The sequence below is a fragment of the Poecilia reticulata genome, linkage group LG14 (genome assembly GCF_000633615.1).
Source record: "Poecilia reticulata strain Guanapo linkage group LG14, Guppy_female_1.0+MT, whole genome shotgun sequence".
In the NCBI taxonomy this organism is placed as follows: domain Eukaryota; kingdom Metazoa; phylum Chordata; class Actinopteri; order Cyprinodontiformes; family Poeciliidae; genus Poecilia; species Poecilia reticulata.
In genome coordinates this window covers 14,593,851-14,619,929 of record NC_024344.1, presented here as the reverse complement: position 1 = coordinate 14,619,929, position 26,079 = coordinate 14,593,851, and the positions used below count along the sequence as shown (strand labels likewise).

The 26,079-nt window shown below is 41.7% G+C and overlaps 2 protein-coding genes across 5 annotated transcripts in view; one reads left to right on the top strand and one right to left on the bottom strand.

Annotated features, from left to right (window-relative positions):
- Nucleotides 1-7,829: 7,829 nt before the first annotated feature.
- Nucleotides 7,830-17,550, bottom strand: LOC103475950 (trichohyalin). Of its 2 annotated transcripts, none has more exons than XM_008427948.2 (3): nucleotides 17,391-17,550; nucleotides 16,364-17,188; nucleotides 7,830-13,533 (listed from the first exon to the last, which is right to left on the bottom strand). In XM_008427948.2, the coding sequence occupies exons 1-3, from the start codon at nucleotides 17,437-17,439 to the stop codon at nucleotides 7,991-7,993; spliced, it is 6,417 nt and encodes a 2,138-aa protein (XP_008426170.1). In that variant the 5' UTR covers nucleotides 17,440-17,550; the 3' UTR covers nucleotides 7,830-7,990. The 2 variants fall into 2 exon arrangements, with proteins under 2 accessions (XP_008426170.1, XP_008426171.1); XM_008427949.2 differs by having other exon boundaries at nucleotides 16,364-17,140.
- Nucleotides 17,551-24,516: 6,966 nt separating this feature from the next.
- The window catches only part of f13a1b (coagulation factor XIII, A1 polypeptide b), an 18,712-nt gene continuing 17,149 nt past the window's right edge, over nucleotides 24,517-26,079 (top strand). For 2 of the 3 annotated variants that reach the window (XM_008427945.2, XM_008427947.2), the window contains exon 1: nucleotides 24,518-24,621. The gene's annotated coding sequence lies outside the window, so the exon portion shown is untranslated. Of the gene's footprint in view, nucleotides 24,622-26,079 lie in introns of all 3 variants that reach the window. The other variant, XM_008427946.1, reaches the window with a different exon arrangement.

Genomic DNA, 26,079 nt, shown 5'->3' with positions numbered 1-26,079 from the left:
TTTGGAATATTTTCCCACCGGCTGCTTCTGCTATTTAGGTTATTTTAGCTCGTATTTATTCTCTTACAGCATGAAGGTCACCGACACGCCAGCAGGCCAAGAGGTGGAAAAACATTGCATTTTTTTTCTCCTCAGGATGACTTCATTATGCATAGACAATTAATCTTTTATCTGCTCCTCACCTCCATCCAGAGCTGTGACGGCTGACTTATGAAACTTTCATAAGGGTAACGGAGATAAAGCCAAAATGGAATAAATGCCCCCTGCATTCAGTCCCAGAGGAAAGGTGAGAGGAAGCCGTTTTTAAGGTGTTACACGGCGCTAGACGACTCTCTGAAAAGGGTTTTTATATGAAAATATGCGCCGTGTGGGGGTCACCGAAGCCAGCATATTGAATATTTACAGAGGTGTGAGAGAACGGTGGGATGTGTGCAGGTGTTTACCGATGTTTCCCAACAAGCGCGGCCTTTGTGAACGCGGAGCTTTTTTCCTCCAAAATGTGACATTTTCCTCCCATCGAGAGTTCAAATGGGGTAAAACGACTAAAACGGAGCTCAGTTGCTGCAGTTGAGATGTCAAATAGTAGGAGAGTTTTTTCTCTCTCTCTCTGTGTGTGTTTTAGTCATGTAATTCCCCTGTTCGTTTGTCACGCAAATCCTGCTTTTTCCCCTCACTCTTATATAATGCAACGCAGCAGAGGTGAAGCGCTCCCTTCGGTGGATGTGTGTGTTCGGTATGAAAGGACGAGACGGGGAAAAGAAACGCACGGCGTAAACATTTCAAACGGATACAAATATTACTAAAATTATTGTTGCCTCGGGACGTACACAGTCATGATGCGTAGCGTTTATACATCCAACGCGCGGGGCAGGACTGCATCCTGGCCGCTAGAGGGCGCTCATCCTCTGTGAACTTTTGACCCCCTCTGCTGCCGGGCGTTCTCGCAGTATCACATCTGTTATCATATAATCCCGCTTTGATTAATTAGATGAATGCAGCAGCTCACACTGACTCCATGACCCGACTCATGAGCGCAGAGAGAGTCCGCAGGTCGATTAACGGGCCGAAGCAAACAGGCCGGGGGGAAGTGATGCAAATTGATCAAACTGGAAATAAAAGGGGAAGAGAGACAAGAAGAGGAGTCGACACAGAAATGGGAACAGATTCAACTCTTAGGGGCATGAGTAGATATTTTAGTTAGTTTGTCAGAGTTGGACCCCAGAGCTTCATCTCTGTGAGGAAGAGGGAAAAAGTGTCAAAGAAATCTGAGGATTTTTTTTTTGCAGTTTTCCAGAAACCCGACACAATATGACATCTTCCTACAACTTTTAATGAAACAATTGATTATAACTTCATGGAGCCTCGTTCTGAAAAAATTCGATCCCTCTGCTACGTGCAAATGCTCCATCTGCAATAATGAAGATGTGCCTAAAACAGACGTGCAATAAGTTGTCACTCTGCATTTTTCTGTCTCACCAGTGATGATAAATTCATCCCTCAGACCTCAGAGGAGTCCATAAAGATTACAGAATTGAGTAATATCTTCTTAAAGATGCAAAATTACTATTTAAAAGTTCAGACATCCATAAAAAAACACATTGTTAACGAACAGTGTAGCTGTGAGTCGTTCTTGTAATCCTTCGTGGTTTCTACGATACTTTCTGAATTGTCAGCTGTAAGTCACAGATTGGATTTTCCCCTTTCCGTCTTGGTAGCAGCTCTCTACTCCCTCTTCCTCCTCTTCTTCCTCTTCTTCCTCCTCCTCCTCCTCCTCCTGCTGCCATTTAGCCGTCGGGCATCTGCCACCACGGGCTGATCGGAGAACGCCCACTTAGGACCTGAAATGTTCGTCTTTCCCTCTCCTCCCGTCTTGACCCTCAGCTGAACCCAACTCACAGCTCCAAGAACGCCGCTGAGACGGAGAAGCTAAATGTCAAAGCCGGGGTGAAAAAGCAGAGGGTTGGACTTTTTCACATCCTCCGCTTAAGTACATTTCAAATGTCTTGAACTCATGTTACTCACCCCCCGCCCCCTCACCAACCCCTCATTGGTCCTGTTCTTCTGATAAACACCAAAAAAAAAAAGTTAAACTTTTCCAATTATTGCTAATTTCAAAAATAGCTCACCTCTTTCCCCTAATTACCGCGTACGGTTTTGTGGATAAAAGCCTTTTATCATGCAGTATAAAAGATGCAATGCTTTAATTCTGTAGTAAGATAAGAAACCATATAGCTTTCTCTTTTGAAGTTTGATGTCTTAATGAATAAATACAATCTATACTGCTGGTGTATTCTTACAGACAGGTGATGGATGTCAACCTGTCTTACTGAGGTACTGTGATGTGTTTAAGGTCAAAGACATTAAATCCTGAAAACCATGCATCTGTGGGTGTATTGTGACTCATTCTCCCTTAGGAGGCAACCCAAAGATCAAAGGTCAAACACGGCTTAACGCAGAGCCGTCAAGAGACGTGTTAAATTAATAATCTTACAAACATTACGTATTCTGATCGTCTCCCAAACATACAAAAAGAATCAATAACGCACAAAAACAGCAAACCTAAAACAATCCCTTTCACCTCTTTTGGTTTTGTTTCCAGACCCTTTGGGTGAAAAATCTCACACATGTTAAAGGACATAGTTCTTCTCTGCTCATTTAGCTTCTTTACCGCGTGACACACTTAATATGAAAACCCGGAGCCTGACGTCCAACTCGCTCTGACAGCAGTCAATCAGCCTATCGTCTGCGCTCCTGCCAGCTCCTCGGCCAATGGGAGGCCACGCGACCCCCGGGGGGGGACAGCGTCTCATTAGCTAGATTCCAGGACCTGGCTCTGGCCCACTGGACGCGCTCAGCCGGAAACGATGCAGTCCAGAGGGGAATTCATCATCTGCGGCTTCGCTCCTCTTCCTCGCTTCATCTCTCCCTCCTCCGCTCCGAAGAGGAGGCGGAGAAGGAGGCGGCCGGGTGGAGACGAGAATATATACAGAGGGGTGGGGAATAAACTCAAGGATCTAGTGAATAAAATGACAGCAGTTATTTTTTGTAAGATGTTATAAAAAAAAATGTATATATAAGAATATAATATTTTGAGTGTTTGCTAAGAGATGCACAGGAGGAACGTTTTGCTTCTCTGGGATAACCCCCCCAAAAAAACATCAGATTTGCATTAAAAGGTGATGGAGAATGGATTTCCACTGCATACTATCATGAAATACAATTTGTTTAAACATGTATTGAAGGAATGAAACAGCTAAATCAGCTTTATATACATTGATGTTGATGACATCAAAAAGGCCACAAGAGTCAAGCTGTTCATTCGTTGTTGCTAAGCGTTGTGCTTGACGATGAGCTAGCCACGACTCTAAAGTTTTCAAGTTTCATTTGAGTTTTAAGTAACTGTTTGAGCCAACATTTGAATATGAGAGCGTTGGCGAGCCATGATGGACGATTCCATCAAACAGTGTGGCCATGGCAACCGTCTTATTTTTAACAATCTTAGTGAATTTTTCCGAACATGTTCACTTTGGGTAAACATGTTACAGATCTAAAGATCTTCTGGTCTGGTTCTCCTAGCACATTTCTTCCTTGGTTTTATTCTTTTCGCCAAATCTTCTTAAAATCTGTGCAGCATTGTCAAATGCAGTTCATCGTTTTGCTACAGCAGCAGAGAGCACAGGTAGGAACTCTGAAAGGACCTTGCAAATAAAGTTGTAGAACTCTTTAAGATGCATTAAAATCAAATAACTTTGATCAGATGTATTTATTATTACTTCCAACAAAAACCTGTTGTTGGAAGGGAAGATTTTATCATTATCATTGAACAGTTTACAGCAAAATAGCAAAACAAGATTTTAAAAAATTGCCTTAAGTGAGTTTGACTGATGTCACAGAAAAGCTTGTCTTTTTTATCTTCTAGTTTTGAAACGCAAAATGCACAGGTGGGTGAGATGTGAGCAATTGCGCAAAAACACAAAATCTCACTAAGTATTTTTGGCCTAGTTTCAAGTTCAAATAACTTAGTATGCTTGAAATAAGACAGTAAACTATTCAGCAAGATATAGAAGCTTTTCTTAAGTAAATAATTCCTTAATATTTTTTAAAAACCATACTGGTACCAAGTGAAATAATCTGCCGGTGGAATTGGAAAATATTAAGGAATTATAAACTTAAAACAAGCTTCTGTTTGTGTTGGGTTGCCACATAACTCAGTGGGTGCATCGTATTTAGAGGTCACAGTTCATGACACAGTTGTCATCTGTTCAGTACCTGGTTCTGGATCAGAACCAAGGAAGTCCTTCTTCCTGACCTACTGTTGAATGGCAGCCTCTAATGTCATAAAGTCTATTTCCACTGTAGGAACATTATGAACTACTTTGGTGACGCATCCTGTCCATGCAGGAGGAGTTTTGAACATTGGGTGTGTTTCACAATCTACCAATAACAGTGAATGCCTAACTTTAGTAAATTTACCCCCCCGATCTCCATTAAGTGGCCAGGGTGGGAACTGAGGGCGACAAGGGGCATGTCTGCACCTCCTCATGGTCCATCAATTTCAATATGAATCCTTGCCCTCTGGAGGCTTTGACTGACCTTTGCAATCATGCAAATAACAACATTTTCACCTACCTGGAAGATTCGCCTCAGCTCAGAGAGAAAAGGCGATACATCAAAAATCTGCTCCAAGGAAACCAAAGCTAATTTATTGATTAGTTATTCTATTTAGCAGAATGTTATTAATTTGTTTAGGAGTTACAGATGAAAAAAAAATGCTTACTAGTTCACACTGATCAACTTTGAGCCCCATTCAGAATAAATGTTTTTTTTATTTTTTATTTTTTATGTGCTTGTGGTGGCATTTTATCAAATCAATCTGCAGTCACAGAATATGATTTATCATTAATTGGCTCCAGGCTGCAATGCTAATTACGGTGTAGTCATATTAAACCTGGAGTATTAAAACCACTTGAATATTAATTGAGGTGTTTAAACCGAAACACATTCATTTCCTTCCTGGGTCAAGTGCGGAACAGAAAAGGAAGAAAAAAAAAAAAACAACATTGCAGGGAAGACCATTATTCAAATGAGAGTGCACAGACCTTAATAGAAATCAGCCCAACCATTAACTTCTGTTTTAAAACAGCCCCAGTAATTTGGTTTCCGGCGCTTGCGGACGTGATTGACTGTGCATCGCTGCCTATTGTGTTGCATGTAAATGTGGTCCCATCCATATTTTCCCAAAAGCCTCAATCAAGACCTTAAAAGGCAGCAAATAAAGAGAAATTAGGCTTACAGTGTTGCTTTAATCTGAACTAGTGCCAGCTAAAACCAAAATGAGCGTTCAAAAGTGGTTTTATCAGCCGGCGATGCTCAGTGTGGGAATCTCAGTGTGGAGCCGGAAACGTTCGGAAAGACAGGACTTTTGTCTTCTGAATGGTGTAGAACGGAACGACAAAAGGGCTTGATGGTTTGGGGGTCTCTAAAAAATTAATCTGCAAAATTTTACCCTCTCGTTTATTCTTTATTCACACATCCACTTTTTCACCTTGTCAGGACCTCCCAGCATAGCACTAAATCTAAATGTTTAACATTGTGGAAATAGTTTTCCCTGAAAACACACATTACCTTGGTGTGTTTTTGATGAGAAACCAAAAACAGAATGAACTTGGTCCACAAAAGAAATTCTGCATTTTTTAAACGCTATAACTCCATTTATGTTGCTGTAATGTTTAAAAGCTGCATATTGTTTCAGCATCAGAACTATAAAAATTCACTTTAGGGGAAATGTTAAAACTATATTTTCCTTTTGAGTGCTAATCACTGAATATTTTTTGCTTAACTTCTCTCACAGATAACTTGCACAATTCATAAAACCTAAACACTTTCATTCTGGCAGAGACTCTTAGCTAGCTGCAGTCAGTGAAGCATGTTGCTATGCTAACTCTATATGTGACTTAACAGTTTTTTGAAGTATGACTTTTATGTAAAAAACAAAAATATAAAACTTTGTTTTGTTAGCTTTATAAATGCTACTGCGTTGATTTTGTGACTATTGAGGAACAAGTTTAATAGTTTATTTTGTTAGAGTTAGATTACACAAGCTAACAGGCTATGTAGCTATTCTGTGAACATCTACAAATCTTCATTCATATAAACACTTTTCAATATGTTGTAAGACGCTGCTGCTGTTCAACTTACCTTGATTCTTTCACATCTACTTGTGATGTGAAATTTTCACTAAAAGTTATCTACATTTTCCCTACAGACTTTTCCCAAAATCAAAGTAGCATTTGCTAAATGTTACAGCTATTTTCTGACCAAACTTGTTTTAATTCCAGCATATTCCAAAGTAGAGAAACTTGTCCTTCTACATTCTGGGCCAAATGGGAATCATTTTTGATACATAATCATTTTGGACACTTCTGATGATATTGCATCTTCCTGCACCACTGAAAGCAGATGAGTTGACAGGAGCATAAACTTCAACTCGGGTTTGTTTATGAAGAGGGGAAAGTAACAGAAAAAGAACAATAAAATTCGATCAACATACATGTACAAATAAAAGCCATTACACATCCATCCATGGTCTAGTCTTAAAGTTGTAGGTTGGTGGGAGGGGCAGGTGCTCATCTCCAGCAGTTGAAAGGTGAGGCACAACCTGGACATCTGCTATAACATGTAAATCACTTTCTGTAATATTTTAAATCATATAAAGGATGATGAATCTCAGGCTGTAAAAAACCCCCCAAAAAACAGAGAATTGCTTATGGGATACTAAACCTGATTTTGTGCCTGGGGCATGAAAACATTATGCTAAGTGCATGCTAATTATGTCTACATCAACTGCAATTTGACAACTTTTTTCCCCTTAATTTTCCCCAGATGCTCTGACAAAGAAGAAGACCCATCCTGCAGAGATGATCAAAGGAGAGACAGATCTATCTTGACACAACACCCTCTCATCTTGCGTCTAAAGGCAGCTCACACTGAATGGACAGATTATAGGTAGAAAAAACCCCGAAAAAAAGACTGTTGCCATGTTGGATTCAGACCAGCACTCACACTCCATAATTATTAGTCGTGATGATTGCACACGAGTGTTTTTTGGATGTTGTATGTGGCTCTGCAGATGATGATGGAAGTTGTTGTATGTATCCCCCTGCATTTTTGCCCGACTGTCAGAAATTGCATTTTGAAAGAGGCGCGATGCTCTCATCAAGAGTCATAATTTACTTGTCAAAGCAGGGGTCCTCTCAGTGTGCGGCCGGCTCCCTGGGGTTATAATTGCAAGACGGTTTCTCCTGAAATGCCTCAAGTAAAGATGAAGCACAGGGGCCTGCTATAGTCAGGCTTTGTGTGCTCTTTCCTTTTAAAAGTAACCATTACACAGAAACCCGTGAAACACAGTTGAAACGTGTTTGACGGGGCTTCATTATACTTTTACCATCATGTTTTTCACCATTTGTGACTTTCAACACTGATACATTCAGCCCTGAGGGAGGGAAGGAAGTCTACACCAACTCAAGGGCTCCATCTAGTGGAGGAAATGAGACGATTACGGTTGAGGTCAGATGAGGTTTCTATGTTAAATCAAGCCTACAGCATGATTTTTTCCTTTTTTTTCATTAAATGAATGAATGATGAGTCTTCATGAAACATTCAGGAGACAGGGTGTTAATAAAGCACGGTTAAGTGCAGTTTTTACAGTTTTATTTTGTATTTTACTAAAGTGATTTTTTTTTCACCTCTAGCGCTTCAGGATTTATGATTTCTTAAAAATTTTAACCTGACAGTCAATTCAACTCCTCAGTTATATCCTTAAATATTTTAATTTGTGACGTATTTAATTTATTTGAGATAAGAAGAAACAGAATTACGTATTAAATAAAGGTTTGTGTGGCAGAAATTAAGACTGATTGACTTTTAGGTAGTTTTATTCAAACATATTTACATATTATACACGAGAAAAAAATTTATTATTAATCAGTCCTCACATTCCTAAAGTTAAATCTGCTATATCTTCCATCTTTTCAAATAACGCCTTGATCTTTGAGTTGTTTTGTTTGCTCGTCAGCACATGGTATCTGCCGCCACACCTCTCTATGAGCCCCATTAGTTCCCCGTTCCTCAGGATGTGCTGATCCACGCTCTCTCCCAGAATCTCCCCCCAGGTGAAAAGCACCAACGTACGCCTCCAGACGTCCTCCCCGAGCAAGCCCACGTGCTCCTCCACGGCCCTCCTGTACTTCCGCGTGCAGGTCAGGAAGGCGGGAACAAGCAGGAGGACAACGTGAGCGCCCGGGCGGCACCAGGAGACACTTTCTAGGATGCTCTTTCGTTGCGCCGAATCGGTCGCATCGGGTCCGTCTCGCCACTTCAGACCCAGCGGCTCTGCGACCGCCAGGCACCTCCCGGCTATCTGACCTCTCCAGGGCCTGAAGCCGGACCCGCTGAACTTAGACGCCTCTCCGCCTAAGATGGTGACTCCGGCTGGGGAACGAGAAGACCACGTCTCTCCCAGGACCATCACTCTCAAGTCGCACCCCGGGTCTTTGTGGTTCGGTAGGGACCTTAAACTGCTGATCTTTTTGTTTCCTTCAGTTTGTTGTGTTTCTAAGAGTGTTTCAAAGTGACATTCATTTGTCTCTGTGGGGCTAGTAGTATCTTCTACGGCTGACTCTTTCCCTCTTTCCTTTTCCCTCCCATTGTTGACTTCTTGGTCCATCAAAGGCAAGTTATCTTCGGCCAACAGATGGAAAGACCCCGTTTTGTCAATGCTGTCATCGGACATTTGCTCCCTCCTGACCAAAGTTTCCTCTCTCTTTTTGAGATTCAGCTCCCATTTGTTCATGTCTTTGAGCGACTCCTTGAGCTTCATCTCCCTGGTGCGGAGCTCCTCCTTCAGCAAAGCCATATCCCGGCGAATCTCGTCCAGCTCCTGCGTTGTGCAGTTGACGTACTCGTTCTGCACCAGCAGCTCTGACTTCCAGTTGAGCAGCTCCTGCTCCTCGTTCTTTAGGTAGCACTCTCTGTCCTTCAGCTCCTGCCCTTGATCCTTCAGACCTCTGACCTTCTTCTGGAGGTCTTGACCATGAGAGCTCAGTTCTCTCTGTTTGCCCTCCAGCGCTCCAAGCAAAGCGTCCAGCTCCTTTTCCTTCTTCTTGATAACCTGCTTCGTTAAGTTCAACTCTGTCATTTGATTATCCATTTTATCTGCTCCTTTTTCTCTTATCTCTAGACTAGCTTGGAGTTTTTGAAGCTCAGATTCTTGATTTTTCAACTTTATCTCCATTTCAACAAGTTCTTCCTGTTTCGCACTGAGGTCGTCTCTTCTTTTGCTCAACTCTTCTTCCTCTCTCCTCACAGCTCGCTCCCTGTCCTCGGCTAATTTCTCTCTGTTTAGACATTCTTCATCATATTTCTCTGCCTGCTCTTTTTGTTTCTCCATCAGCTCGTTTATCTGAATCTTGCTCCTGTCTTCCCTTGCTTTAATCTCTTCCACCTCTCCTAGAAGTTTATCGTTGGCTTCTTGTAATGCTTTCACCTCTGAATCTCTCTCCCTAACGACAGCTTCTATGCTCTTTACTTTCTCCTCACATGTTGCTAGGTGCTCCCTAATCTCTTCCTCACTCTTCTTCCTCATCTCCTCACACTTGACGCTGAAATTTTCGGTCTCTTTTCTCATCTTTTCGTTGTGCTCTTGCAGCTCCTCCACTCTCTTTTGGCTCTCCTCGTATTTCTCCGTGACGACCCGAACGCTTTGCTCGTGACTCTCCTTCTCCCTCGCGACGGCCTCTATGTTCTCTGTCTTTTCTTTGAGCTCTTTCTCGTACTCCTGAATCATGCTCGTCATCTCCTTCTCCATTCTCTCGGTGAGCTCTTTCAGCTCTGACTTGGTCTGCTCGATGGTCAGCCTCAGCTGGACGAGCTCCTTCTCGTTGTCTTTGTCCTTTTGCAACAGACGTTTGAGCTCTTGCTCTTTCTCCTGCACCTTTTCTGTCATTTCTGCCTCGATTTTCTTCTCTTCCTCTGCTTGGCGTTGCTGCGTCTCAGCTATACGAAGTGCATACTTTTCATTGCACTCTCTCAACTCGTCTATGTCTTTGCAGTAGTTTGAGCACAGTCTTTTCAGCTCGTGGACCTCTCCCTCTTTCTCTGCGAGACGTCTTTCTGCTTGTGTTATTTCTTTCGTCTTCTTCTCGACGATCTCCAGAAGCTTGTTTATCTCGTTCGCTCCTCTCTCCTCCGTCTTCTTCAGCTCTTCCCTCCATCTTGCCTCCCTGGAGTCAGCCTGCTGTTTGATGCTTTCGTTCTCCATCTCCTTCTCTCTCAGTTTGCTCTCCATGTCTTCCAGAAGCTCCTGCCTCATCTCCTCCATCCTTCGCTCCGTGTCCTGCAGGCGTTGCTCGGCCTCCTTCTTCTGGTTCAGGATGATTTCGCCCCGCTCCTCGTCCTTTCTCTGCAGAATCTCGTCGATGTCCTTTATGTGCTGTTGCAACTTTTCTATCGCTTTGCCATTTTCTTCCAGGGTTTGCTGCATCTTCTTCTTGCACAAGCCATCTTTATCTCTTTGCTCATTTGCCCGCTGCACGTGTTGCTCTAGCTCCTTTATTTGCTCCTTCATCTTTTCAGCTTCTCGGTCTTTTCTCTCCAGTTTCTGCTCCAAGTCTTTTTTACACTCCAGGTAAACGAGTTCTTTCTCTTCCTTTTCTCCGATTTCTTCCTTCATTTCTTTAACAGTTAAGTTCATCTCCTCAGTTTCTTCCTCTTTTACTTTTAGTTGTTGTCCGATTGCTTTTATGTCATTTAAAAGGACTTTCACTCTTTCGTCTGTTTGCTGCATCTTTTCTTTCATTTCTTTGAGCTTCTCCTTCATTTCCTCTATCTGTTGCTCTGATTCTTTCTTGCATCTTTCTTTGTCCGTTTTCCTGTTTTCAAGGTCACTCAGAAGCTCCTTCTCTCTTTCTTCTTTCTGCTGGACTGTCTCTCTCAACTCTTTAAATGTCTCTTTCATTTCCTCAACCTCTCTCTCCTTTTGTAGCAAGTCTTTCTTGTGTCTTTCTTTTTTTGTTTCTCTGATTTCAATTTCACTCAGAAGCTCCTTCTCTCTTTCTTTCTTCTGCTGGATTGTCTCTCTCAACTCTTTAAATTTCTCTTTCATTTCCTCAACCTCTCTCTCCTTTTGCAGCAAGTCTTTCTTGTGCCTTTCTTTCTCTGCTGCCCTGCTTTCAACTTGCTTTTTCAGTTCACATTTGACTTCTTCGGTTTCTCTTTGACTCTGCTGCAGCTCTTGTGACATGCTTGCCCGTTCTCGCCTAGTTTCTTCTGTTTGGGCAGCAAACTTTTCCTTTAACTCTTTCATCAGTCTCTGTTTTTCCTGCTCTCCTTCATCTATTTGTTGCTTCAGCTTCTCTCTTTCTCTCTGTCTCTCTCCCTCCAGCTTGCTTAGTATTTCTGTGTATTCCTGTCTGACCTTTTTGACTTCCTCTTCCTTCTCTTTGACTATCTTACTGACTTCCTTCTTGCAGTCAGCTTCTCTTTCCTCCATGAGTTTAACCATCTCGTTTATTTTTGTAGCCATTTCTCCTCGGTGTTTCATCTTCAAGGCCTCCTGTTCTCTGTTTTTCTCTTCAACGTGTACTTCCAGGTCTTTTTTGTGCTTTAGTTGAATCATCTCCTTGTTTTTCTCACCTTCTTGCTCTTTTGCTTCCATCTGAGTAAGATGTGCTTGTCTTAGTTCTGCTAACTCTCTCTTTTTTGTCTCCAGAAGTTCACTTTTCTCATTTGCAAGCTTCTCATTTAACTGTGCTACCTGTTTGTCTTGTTCTTGCTTCATGTTTTTAATTTCCTCCTCGTGCAGTTGCTTGAGTCGATCAATGTCATTTGTTTTTTCTTTTAATGTCTTATGAACTTCTTGTTTCTGCTGAACTCTCATTGTCTCTATGTTTCTTTCGCTCTCAGTAGCTTTTCTGATCATCTCTTCTTCATGCCGCAGTTTTATGTCTTTTATCTGAGTTTCTTTCTCCTCCATTTCTTTTTGGTGTTGTAGTTTCAGCTCCTCCATGCTTTTTTCCAACATGTTAAAGTTTTCAAGCATTGTCTGCTTTTCCTCTGCAGCTTTCCTTCTTAGTCCTTCCAGCTGCTTGTCTTGATTTTCCATCTCTTTCATCAGTTTTTCCTCCCTCTTTGCCATCTCCCTGATTTTCTCTCCTTCTTTTCTTAGAGAATCAGTATAGTGTGTTTCAATCTGCTCCAGTTTTACTTGTAAAGCTTCAAACTGTTCAATCCACTCTTCTTTCTCCTTTTTAAGCACTGTCACAGTTTTCTCTTTCTCATCAAGTTTTTTCCTCCATTCCTGTCTCTCTGATCTGATTTCATCCTCCCGTCGCTTCCTTTCGTGTTCGGACTCAACGCAGATGCGCTCGAGATCGAGGAGCTTCAGCTGCTGCTCGTCAGTCCTTTCCTTCAGCTCCTCGATCTCCCTCTCTTTCAGCTCCAGGTTCAGCTCCGCTTCGTGTTTCTCTTGTTGCCGTTGGTCTAGTGCCACTCGGATCCTCTCGTTTTCGAGGCTGAGGTCCTGAATTTCCCTCTCTCTGTCCTCCGTCAGCCATCTCATCCTCTCCTCCAGGTCGCCAAAGTCGTTTCTCATTTCACCGACCCGTCTGTCCTCGTCGTCCTCCTCCTCTCTTTGAACATCGGCCTTTCCCGGCGACTTCACCTTCTTCTTCCTGTCAAAGAACCACCTGATGCTCTTCACCTCCCTGTCCCTCAACTTCTTCAACTCAGCCTCCTGACGAACCATCTTGTCCACAATGTCCTTCAGCCGCTGGTTGAACTTTTCGTTCCTCTGGAGGCTCAGATCCCTAACTTCCTGCACCACGCAGGAAAAAGCTTCGCACCTGTTCATCGTCGCCATCTTCTCCACTTTCTCCAGGAGCTCCGTCACCTTTGCGGACCCCCCGCTGCCTCGTCCTCCTCCGTCTCCGCTGCCGATCACGTGGTACCGGCCCCTGCATTTCTCCAGCAGCCACTGCAGGTCCCTGCCTCCACTCTGGACGTGCTGCTTGATGTCCACCCCCTCGCGGAGCTGGTCGCCGTGGGTGAACAGCAGGATCGTGTGTCTCCACACACCCTCTCCGAGAAGCTCCAGGTGCTCCCTGACGTGTCCTGCCCTCACCAGAGTGTCCACCCTCAGAGTCAGCAGCAGGGCGTGAGGCCCCGGAGGGCACAGGGCCACGCTGCACATGATCTCCCGTTTGACCCGCTCCGGCGTGGCACCGGCCACTCCTGCCTCCCAGCCCGGCGTGTCCACCACGGTCACCATCACCCTGGCCACCTCCGCCTGCTGGCGGACACATTCCTCAGTCACCGCTCCCGCTTCGAAGAAGCCCGTTTTCCCAAGGATGGCGTTCCCAGCACAGCTCTTCCCGGTCTCGCGCTCTCCCAGTAGAACCAGTCTGACCTCGGGGAGCCGCCGAGGAGCCTTGGAGAAGGACTGGTGTGCATCCAGCTCCGAACCCTGGGGTCCATCACCTAAGCGGAAAGATATAAACAGATTTTACTCTGTGGTTTATGCTCGACATTTTGTCACCGCGTCATACTTTTGCATTTTACTTTGCTGTCCACCTCGTTTGGCAGGATAATGCAAACACACCCCACAGTCAAACATTAGCAATTGGGTAAACTTTCCATTCCTCCAGCTAGCAATCATTTCTCATTATATCCAGAAAGCAAAACGTTGAATAAGGATGGAAATGTTTTCCATCTTTAACAAAAAACTCATTCAACAACGATCCTCTCTCCTGATACCCAGTGTCTTAGCAGAAAAGATGATGATAGTGGACGGATCTCTCATTGGCCAAGTGACAAATGATGTTTGTCACGTTCAGAGGCTAATCCCTGGCTGTATAATTGCAGGGAATTCATAACTAGTTGTTCTCCCCTTTTCTTGGGTATTGGTGGTTAATTTGAAACATGTATCCCTCCCACTGTTTCCATCAAACAACTCCCCCCATTTTTTCCACCGGTTTAGCAGCATTTGCTCGTGTAATTCATGCTTACCTCACCTCGGGCACATTTATACCCTTATTTAACCAGACTCTGGTGACAACTCTGCTTCTGAAAGGTCACTCTGACTCCCTCTCAAGTTGAAAACTAAACTATAAAGCTGCATGTGTATTCACTCATTTTCACCCATGGTGTTCTGCTCAGTTCCAGGACGGCTGGAGTCTGTTTCAGCAATAAGTACACACGTTCAAACAGCCAGACCTGCACTTTGTTTCTCACATTCTTCATAATTCAAAACATCTAGCGGGATATCAGCTTTTAAACCAGACCTTCAATCTTCCCATATGAGAATTTTGAACAGTGGTTTTCAGCAGGTTTCTAAGCATTCTGATGCTGCTACCGGCTAAACTTATTGTACTCGCACAGCTGGTTTTGACACCAGCGATATAGCACAGGATGGGATAGTCTCGGGGTGTCATGAGCAAAAATAATTACGCTAGCTGCAGCCACGAACATGCCTTCTTCTACTTGATGAAATCTCCGATGAGTGAGGAACAGCGCCCTCTGGTGTTGTTAGCTCCGTAAGAAACGATGGCTGTGTACTTAGCTGGCTAATGGCTAGCTTAAAAGGCTATTTTAGCTTTACAAGAATCACCACTAGTTTACCATTTCTGCTAGTAGCCCATCTAATTCATTTTTTAAAATAAAACACAAGACTTGGACTCAACTAAGAAACATCTTTCTGACAGGTTAAGCGAAAACAGTAATAATTTTAGTCACAACAGTGTTTACTGGGTTTGTTGGTTACTTGTGACCAACAAACCCAGCACACTTAGCTTAAAACTGCTAAACTCACTCTAAAAAATATATTTTTAATTTATTCAGTGAGCAACAAACACCAACATGTTCAAAAAAATATCTTGTGACACAGCTATTACTTCCTTAACAAGTGCTTAAATATAAATGAAACTAAAACATTTTTTACTTATAGCTTTTAAAGTATTTAAACTCTTTTAGCTTTTAGTTCTGTGAGTAATACTCAACACTTCTCAAAATAGGAAGAACAAGATAACATGTGTTCAAGTATGTTGAATTTAAAATTCAGGAAATTAACATTTAACCTTAAATTGACTAAATGACTAAAACATTTAAAACACCTGGAACTGTAACAATAGGGGCTGAGGAGGACAGATTTTGTTCCCCCTTTAAAACTATAAAGGAGTTAAAAAGAAATTTCAACAACGCTCACTGTCAGAAACACAAAGAGCAACAGTTTTGGTCGCCAGTCCTTCATATTATTACACTCAATCTACATTCCTATTGGTTGTTTAGGAAGCATCCTGTCCTACCATCACAAAGGTAAACACGGAGTTTACAAAGCTCTCCTGGGACTTTTACTGCAGCTGTGCTCTTAGGTCAAGTGAGATTAAAATTAAACGTCCAGCTACAAGCAATCCAGTCTTATAGTGTGTGCACTACACCCTGAATTTCTAAGAAAGCAAATAAAGCCCATGCTTATAAGTATGACGAAGGATCCATGATGTTGTAGCATTGTTTCTCTTTGGCACCTTGTTAGAGAAACAAGATGCCAAACTCCTTGTGCTGCACTTTGAAATATCGGAAATTTTTTTACCAGTGGACCCTGGATGAATATCTAAAAAGCGTCATTCTTGGATGTTTGGACAGGAAAAATATGTAAAACAAGTCAACCAGAAATCCTTCAGCAGACACAAAATAAACATTCATCCAACACCTTTCCAGTCCTCAGACCTAAACCCTTTAGAAAACTTACAGGATGAGCCAAAGAGAAAAGATCATAAGGCTGTGCAAAGAGGAACAGTCAAAGCTCCCTCGTGTGTGCTTCAAATCTCAGAAATGGAGTTGGAAAAGAATAAAGTGTTTCCCTATTATTATGTACACAGACTGTAAAAAAGCTCAGTTTGTTGAATTAGGCAATGGGTTTCTAGTTTTTCTTCTCATCAGTTATTTGTAAGCTGTTTTTTTTTCAGTAGAATGTAAATGCAAACATGAAGAAGATTCCCTTATTTCAGAAAAACTTCAGTGGCTAAGAGTCAAGTCTTTAGTGTGATCTGTCAGCTTGGAGTTGCTGCAACTCAGTATTGGATTTTCAAATGAAACTTAAAGAAAAATGACACAACTATTCTCAAGATACAATCTTTTCAGTCCTGAAAACCAAGGGTTAACACGTCATTAAAGTGAAATTTATAGAAAAGCTGAGTATATGGTGGCCATTCCAACATGGAGGCCATTAGACTGTTTATTTCTAGAGTTTACTTTGTAATCCAATGCTTTTTTGAAGTCTCTTCTTCAGCATTAAACAATCTGAAGGACTTACTCATGAGAGCGGCTTTGATGGTCCCTCTCTGCATCTGCGCCTCCATCTGCCTCTGCTTCTTCCTCCTCTCCCTTGCTCTCCTCTTCCCGTCCGCCTCCAGCCCCAAAAGGACTCCGTTGTCCAGCTCCAGATGACTCCTCCCTCCCTTCTTTCCATTCACCATCGCCTCCAGCTTCCTTATCAGCTCCTTCACTTGCATCCCGTCTCCTTTGCTGTAGTTGTTTACGATGTGGTACCTGCTGCTGCACTTCTGGAGGAGTCTCTGGAGTCCGGAGCCGCTGGTCTGGATGCGCTGCTCCATGGTGGTCAGGCCCAGTTCGTCTCCCCTGGTAAAAAGCACCAAGGTGTGCTCCCATACTTCCCTTCCCAGCGGCTCCAGGTGCTCCTCTATCTCCTGGATGCAGCTGTCTGTGATGGAAGCGCAGGAGCGAACTACCAGGAGCACGGCATGGGGTCCAGGAGGGCACAGGGTCACACTCCTCAGAGTCTCCCTCCTCACCCAGTTGGGGGTACTGTTGAGTGGGTAGTACCACTCCCAGCCCGGTGTGTCCACCACTGTGACTTTCCTGCCAACGACATCCGCTCGCCTTTTCACGCACTCCTCCGTGGGCTTCCCACTCTCGAAGCCGCCCACTCCTCCCAGCAGCGTGTTCCCTGCTGCGCTCTTGCCGGCTCCCTTTCTGCCCAGCAGGACCACTCTGAGTTCTTGGAGGGCGGGCGGCGTGCCCGGGGAGACCGGAGGGCGTTGGACGTTCATGGCAGCCGGCAGACTCTCATCTGTGAAGAAAGGCAGAAGTACTTCCTCAGTGCATCGTACCGGATAAGCTGAGTGACACAGAACAAAGAAATGTGGCAAAAGTCAGACATCTACCTAGATCACCACCACAAACCACACTAAATTTAGATTTTCATCATTGAGTCCATCGTCTACATCACTGAACCAATTTCAAGAGTTGAAACCCTTCAAGTGGCAGCTACGTACAAGCTTCATATCAATGTCCTGCAACTAGATCCACTGTAAACTCACCTCCGTTTGCCTCTGCAGCTGCACTGCAGTTCTCATCTGTCAAGTCCATCTCTCTGTCCACCTTCCTCCTCTTGTTCCTCTTCCCCTTTTTTTTTGGTTCCTGTGTGTACTTTTACCGGAAGAGCTTCTCTAAAGTCATTGTGACACAAAACGGACACAAACCGACAACTGACTGAACTGAAAAGAGGATTTGAGATTCACAAACTGATCTCATATCGTAGCAGTCTTACTGAGTCACATGACCTCAGTTTGTGGTTTTCTAACATGCTCTGTTCTAACACGACAGGAAGCCAGGAGGTGGAGGTGGCAGCGTGAGCTTTTAAGAAACACTCGTACAAAAGCTTACAAAATGCACAGTTGGGTTAATGGCTGAAGAATGGGTGCATTCATGGATGCAATTGTGCATGCACCAAAGAATGGTGTTATTCTGCATGTAGGCACATGTGCATGTCTTTTCCTGAGAACTGCTCTGCAACTTGAAGTCAGAAGCTGCTCTGTGGTGAACATGTGGAACTTCTGTTTCCTGTGCCTACAAGACGGAGAAGCAGCAACTTAGAACTGGTACAAAAACTCTCTGTGGTTTAAGAATCCCTTACACAGAGTAAAGAATCACGCACCCGAGACAATAAACGATAGGTTTACACTAAGTTTTATAGATTAAAGCCCATTTCAATCAGTAAAGTGCATCTCTTATCTACTTTATCAAAACACACTGGGTGATCCGCATTTCATGTTGTCTGATATAGACAAAATACTCAGCCGAAGATCACTTCCTCTTTTTTTTTCTTTTTTTTATGTCAGAAATGAGTTTCAGAGTCCATTTTTAGTCCAGGAAGCAGCGTTTCGAATAATAATTATCTGATTTTAATAGAATTTCAAAAATAATATAAAACAAAGTATATGTTTAGAATATTTTTAACAAATGGAAATTAAATCGGTTGGTGAAATTAAGTTCTGGACTCTGTCTGGACTTCCTCCTTCGAATGCAACTGATTCAAATGACTGAAGAAACTCGTCAGCATTCTACTAATTAAGACGTGTTACACAAAGGAACTATATAAAGCACGCAGAACGTCAACTCCTAAGGACTTTTGTTGGACACCTCTGGTCTAAAATTCTTAATAAAAGGAAAAACGTAATTCTGTGGTTGCTTTTTTATGTTTACTTGGAGTTTCTGTGATGCAGAAACATAAAATCCCTTTTCATCTTTAGCTTTCCAAAGCGCACCTGAAGAGTAGGACATAATGGGACAACCGGTGGAAACCAGAAATCCCTCCTGGCCTTCCTCCACCAACTGCAGTCATGTCTTTCTGTTCAGTTTTGGAAAAGAAACCGCGGATTACTGTCTTTGCTGCCGTAGTTTGAAATTTCTTGAGCTGAAACGGTTGTTTTCTGTAAAGTAAGATTCTTCCTATTCTTTGTGACCTTTCTGCAAATCAAATCAATGCTCAGCCAAAGGACGGCACATCAAAGTATTCGCTTAAGGGAGAGTACACTTATGAAAGGTTTTCCTTGAAAAGATTTGTTTTGGTTTTCAGTTTCCATTTTGTCACATTCAACATGGAAAGACTTTTTAAATTCATTTATTAAGCACCCATTTATTTTCCTCGCAAAACTTGGCCCTATAAAAGTTTCACTCGGCAGAGCCACCGTTCACCAGCAGAGTTGTAAAAAAAACCTTCATGACGGATTAGAGCCCTTACAATGAGACGTTTATTTTCTTATAGTTGCCTTATTGTGTGAGGAGCCAGTGATCCTTCATCACCCCACTCTACGATCTGCCTCCTGTCACATCACTGTGGGAGGGCGTCTTCGGGTACAGGCATGGTACAATATGTTTTCCAACAACGTGACCCTGTTCACCCCAAACCATGAAAACACACACATGAGATCATAATCTTCATGATTCATCCTTTCCTCCAGCAGCACTTAGAGATGATAAAAACAAGCTCTGTTTATAGAAAGCACTGAATCGACTGCTTTATAGTTTTGGTGGCATTAATGTATCCAGACCTGCTCGTTAGAGGGTGTTTAAAATATATATATATAAATAACAGGTTGAATGTTAAATTTATTGTTTGAACATGCATGTTCTTGTAAGCATTTATTGAGTCTTTTCCTTTATAGAGGAGCAGCATTATGACATACACAGTGTTTTGCAAAAGTATTTATACCGCAGATTTTTATTTATTTATTTATTTTGCTTTTGTCACTTTACAATCTCAACTGTAAAATTTTAAAGTTTGCACAATTACAGAGTCGGCTTAGTACAACCAAAAGGTTCACATAATTGACACAACGCAACAAATCAACAACAAACAAGGATGACGCTCAAAAACCCGTTTCCTTGCTATCAGCATGGCTATGGACCTTACCAAGCTCCGCCCAGAAACGCCCCTCGAAAGTTCCACGTGCTGCATGTCTCACAAACAAAGCCTCGCGGTGCTTAGCTTCTATGCATCTTTCACTACGACTGACTCTCTGCAGAGTATTTCTGAGTCGATTAGTGTGGCATTTCTGCCGGATTTTCACAATATATCAGCCACGACAATGAACAGGGGAACCAACAAGTTCATGTCATCTTTTTTGGACGACATCAAGGTGTTTGAGCCACGCGATGCCTCCAACATTGTGTGCGTCGCAGCTAAATGCTACCARTCGATGAGGAAAACAGCAGATCCTCAGACCCTCAGCATAAATATAGCTGTGGACAAGATCACTGACGCCTATTGTTCTTGCAAGGCTGGGTAAGTCGGGCATTTGTGGTTTTGAGGGTTACTTTTGAATTTGTGATTTCTGTTGTTGGCAGATGTTTGAGTATACCTAGGCCTGACACACTGTACTCAGTGCTAACGTGGCTAACACGATTACAATTTAGTAAAAAGCCTTTTCAGGTAAAATAAAATCTTTAATGTATGTAAGATACGGTACACATTGCATATTGATCTGTTCAGCTAACGTAAGACTGTAACAGACAGGCTTCAGGATGTAGAAGTTGTATCGGCACTGCCATTATGCTGTACTTGGCTAAAAGGTTTTCATAATGGATGTGTTTATTATTGACTTTCTTTTTTTTATACACTAAACACAAAGAAAGCAAAGCAGTATTACTTTCAAAGCAATATAACTTTCATCAGCATACACTCCTTTGTTCTTATTGATCCTACGACGGTTGAGCTACAAATGCGGTCGTGCACAAGCTTTGATCCAAGCAAAGCTTTCCGTTTCAGATTTTGGAACTCTGTGAATTTTAGTTCCACAAATACGATCAGGATACCTGACATCGCCTGTACAGATTCCCCACTGACGGTGGAGAACTATTCTTTTTCGAGTCCTGACGCAAAAACTTTCTGCCGGTCTKAKTCCACAATGTACATTAGCATGTGTTTACTACTGTAGCTTGTGTTTGTGAGACGGTCAAGCACGTGGTAGCTGCGCTGTGACGTGAAATGGGCATTAGCCCTGTGGTAAGGTCCATTAACGCACCTGCTCAGAGGGTCTTCCTTCTTCTTCTGTTTTTATGGCGGTTAACAAACAACATCAAGTGATTTACCGCCACCTTCCAGATTGGATGGAGTACGGTTCAGATGCTGCGCTCAGTTTAACCAGACACAACGCCACCCACTGTGACTTACACACCAAATAAAAATAAACACATAAACCCCACAGGATATTGCTCTAATATTTGGATTCAACCCTCATAGTCTGATACCCTGAAATAAAATTGACCACAACCATTTAGCTTCAGCACTTGAATCTTTTTTAATAAGCTTAAAGTGCAGATGTTTTGTTAAGACCTCAGTGGTTTGTCATAAAACATTTAGTGAACGTTTGTGGATATTTGTGGAGAAGTTCAAAGCAGGAGTAGGTTTTAAAACAATGTAAAAAAGAAAAAAAAAGTGAAAAGCTGGAGGAAGGTGCTCCGGTTGGATGAGACCAAAATGTATTATTTTTTGGAATACATGGAAATGAATAAAATAGGGATTTGTTTTTTGTTTGTTTTTGACAGGGACATGGAAGCTGGTCAGAGTTGATGGGAGGATGAATAACTCCAAATATGTAAGAGTATTTTAGGAATACCAATCAGAGGCTGTAAAAGACTCAATCCTGCAGCAGAATAAAACATCTTAATGTTATGGAAGGGTCCAGTCAAAGTCCACACCGAATCAAACAGAAAGTCTGTGGTAAAATTATTATCTTAGATTCGCCTCATTCGTTCTGACTTAGTTATTTTGCAGTGACCACTGCAGAACAATTTGAGTCAAAACAAAGTACTGATTCGATGTGGCCGAATACAAATATTCCACACTTTTTATTTGTAAAATACAGTCAAAGATCATGTTCATGTATAATTTTTTCTTCCACCATAGAGTTATATAACTCACATACATATATGTACCACTTTGAGTTATTCTGTCACAGAAAACTCCCCCAAACAATTCAAAAGTTTGAGGTTGTTATGTAGCAAGATGCACAAAAAGTTCAGAGGATATGAATAGTTTCACGAGGCACGCTGAGGGTTTTCATTGAACGAGTTCACATTATGAAGAAAATAAGAGCGCCAGCCTCTAACAGCTCACATTTATCTGGTTTATCACACAGATTAACATTAGAGCCTGTGATTAGTTTACCCCTGACGTTAATGTCGGCTGGCAGAATGAGTGTTGACGGTGGCAATGAAACACGTACAGTGCAGTGTGTGTGTTTTTGATTAATTTAAGTGGAGGTTAGGAGGGTGTTTTTGTTGGTTCGCAGATGAAGTTCAGTAAACAGTTATTTTCTTTATAAAACCCATCTGCCTCAGTGGTAAATGAAACTGCGTTTAATTTTTTTTATCTGTGCTCCTGATGGAAATTCTTTGTCATACTTGAAGCAAATTAAAGAGTAGTTGGAATTTTTTATTTATTTATTTATTTATTTTTTGTGCTTGGATTCATTACTTCACTAGCCTTGAAAACTGATTCACTGCCAAAGTTGAGGAAGAAATATCTGAACGCCCAGAATGAATGCAGAAAAGCTCAATAATAACTTAGAACTAAACTAATTTAGGACCATTCAGAAGTAAGAGGAAACAGTCAACTTTAATATGAGAAGAGCAGTGTTGGTAATAATATAAATTAAGTGAGAAAAAGTACAAGACAAAAAAAAAGCATTCTGCTCTTGGAAGTGGCCATTAGCAAAAGTTATTTGCTTTCTGTAATTTCCAAATAACTTGATAATTTTCTTTTTCAGATGTTCTGCAGTGTCATTTGGCAGCCAGACTTTTTCATTTGAAACGTTTTTGCACAAACTGGTTTAGCCTTGCTTGTTTACTTCCTGCTGTTCTTTTCAAATAAACTCATCATTACACCTACATGTTTCATTTTAAAACTTGAGACGTATTATTAATATTGAAGCTTATCTCTAACATAAAACTTTTTGAAATGCTTTGAAATTTTTGGACAGTGAAGGCATCATTGGGGTTCTGTTTGGTTTTGCGTATCTGATAAAATCCAACTTAGCAGAGAGAATGAGAAGTGCAGTGGTTTTGCTTCTGTATAGATTTTTTCAAAACCACATCATTTGTGTGTTTTCTTGAAAAATCTGAAGTTTTTAAAGAAGAAAAGTACATTTTAACTTTAGGTTTTTGACTGTATTGCTTTCACAGACCAGCAGGACTGATCTTATTGTTCGGCTTGTGGACGGTAATCCAGTTTGGTGAAAAAATTGTTTTCTCGCCATTCGCAAACAAATAATGCAAGTCTGTTGCACAACTTTATCTTTACTGAGACCACAAAAACCCTCAAGACGCTAAAGTGAGGAATGCCACAGAAAACGGGAAAGCACAAGCCTCAAAGGGGCAACAGAGAGGTTTCTGTGGAAATCTGCAAAGGTGGAAAAGCATAAGCATAAAGTAAACACGAACACAGCGAGCATGCCGCCATAAACCAACACCACCATCAAACACGAAGAGCACCTGTGACTGGGAATCGTGGCCCCCTAATTAAGCAAGACTTCAGTGTCCTCACTCAGAGGTACTGAACAAATACGTGACACAACATTCTTTTTAGCCTCTTAGCCCAAAATTAGATGCTAAGCGTCAAGGTCTGCAGCCTCAAACCACCTGCATCCTCGCAGAGACGTCCAAATTTAAAACCTTTCAAAAAATCCCCGAGCTGAAAACGATGAAGGACACGACAAAACAATGTTTATGTGAACTCTGAGACTGGGGTCTTCGGGTTACCTGAACACTGTGGGCATTCATGTCGAGATGCAGTCGGGCTCATTTATTCATACAAACACTTGAGTTATACTGAAGTATCAACCAGCACATTCAGTAAGTCAAGAGGAGAACAGCTTGTGCAATCACTCAGGAAGTATTTGTACCACTTGGACTTTTTTTTGTTTTTATGTTCATGTCATAATCAGAAACTTTTATGTTTTTGTGAACGACCAACACAAAGCAGCTCAGAACTGTGAAATGGAAGGAGAAAACTTTGCCATATTATGTATTTAGACTCCAGAACCAACATTTCGATGCAATTACAGCTCTAGTTTGCAAAATATGCTGGTCAGTCAGATTGAATTGAGAAGGTCACTTTTCAAGTCCCCAGATCCTCAGCTTGATGTTTCGACCTATAAACCATTCTCGTACAGCTCTGACGCTGTTTATCACACCCGTATCCACAATCTCATTCTTTCGGTCACTACCCAAATCCTTTGACCGTAGATGAGGGTAGGAATGTATATCGACTTGTAAATCAAGAGTTTCGGATATATTTTTTATTCACCTGCCTTAATGTGACTCAGAAGTGGGAAACCATTTCAATCATGTTCAACTGGATTGAGCAAATATCAGGACGGTTTTCAGCTTCTGCTTATCGTTTTGTCCCAGTTATTTAGTAGTTTTATTACAGAAACAAGCCAGTGCTGGTACAAAAAACCCCATTAAGGGAAGACGACAGAGTCCCAAAATAAGTTAAAGTAACAAACTTTATCTGAGTGAGTTTCTCGGTCTGAGGCAGGCGGTGGGGGGTTTATCCAGAGGCGGTTACCACCCACATCCTGCCGCAAACACTGGACAACTTCACACACAAACACACACTTGGACCTCTTCCTTGGCTCTTGTTGGGTTTATAAGCAGAGGAATTAGAGTCCTGGATGGAGCAGCAGCAGATCAGCTCCACCCTCCAGCAGCTTCTACAACTCCAGCCGACGACGAGCATCAGACTCCTTAAAGCCTGACCGACCGGTGAGTAAATACTTTACTTTGCTGCAAGTTCGGTCATTTCATGTTTCACTGCTGCCTCACGAGAGGATGTGACTTAAATTGTTCACACTTAGCATGGCGTAAACAACTCTACAGGAGCAGGATGAGATTTTTAGTGTTTCTGTGTGAGTCATATTAACGCCAAACAGCAACTTTTTCAGGAAATTCTGCCTCTGAAAATGAATTACAAAATGAATTTCAGGAGACGGCAGTAATATCCAAAGAATGGCATCTTATTACAGCAATAAAAGCAGACATTCCTCATCTTGAAATTATGAAACTCAGTGTGAGTTTAATGTTTAATTCAGGGCAGATGCTCCACTGTGAAGGAACTGCGTTTTTTTTTCTTTTTGTTGTTGTTTTTTCCCTCTTCTCTGCGAGAGACGGAGGCGGGCGTGGATGGATGAGTTTTATGATGAAAAACTTCACCTAATAAATCTTTTCAAGTTGGCACAAATAACTCTTTTCCATCAAAATTGTTTTATGAACAGTTTTAGCGACAATCAATGGATAAAAGTCTGACTTTTATTTATTTATTTTTTTTAAGAGACAAAAGTCAAACAGAAATATTTCTTGTAGGAATGTGTGTTTTCGTTCCGCCAAAATTGAAGCTTAAAAATGAATTTGTATGGAAGGATTTTTCAAAAGAGTGTACTGACACTTTTGTAGTAGCTGATGGTAAAACAGTCTGAAATATTTCTGTCCTGTCTAACACTATGCTGTCCTTGTTTCGCATTAGTAACTGTGGAATTTATTCAAGAAAAAAGGGAATCTGTTCGTATAATTTGATGTAATCCATTAAATGTCAAAATGAAAACTATTTTGCGACAATCCTAGATACTTCAGATCAGGATCATGGTTGAGGTAGATTTTGGTTTGGGTTGGAAATAACAAGCTTTCACTGTTTTTTTCTAAACATCTCAACTTTATGAAAGCAACTGAAAAATAAAATTATGCTATAAAGTTTTTTTTTTATTTTTTTATAGTAAACTCTAAATAAAATCATCTGAGATTCTAGAAAGCTGCCAAAGATGGAAAATTAAATCTGGCTGAAATCTCTCAATCATATCAGATGGATACGAAACCTTACTTATGTTATATTTAGGTGGCACTTCTGAAAATATCTGTATTTTCAGAAGAAATAGGCAGCTTAGCAAATATACTCATAAGCACCAGATTAATTTATCACAGTAACAACAGAAGCAAACTTAAAGGTTACATTTTTTGAGAGGAAAATGTGCAAAAATCTGAGGGATCGATTCACAAAGTTGCTATTTGGTCAACCTTTTTCACATATTTTGTGTTTGCTATTTCCTTTACCTCTGCATTTTATGAACCACCATTTACATGCAGATAAACACACACACACACACGCACGCACACCCCACACACACACACACACACACACACACACACACACACACACACACACACACACAC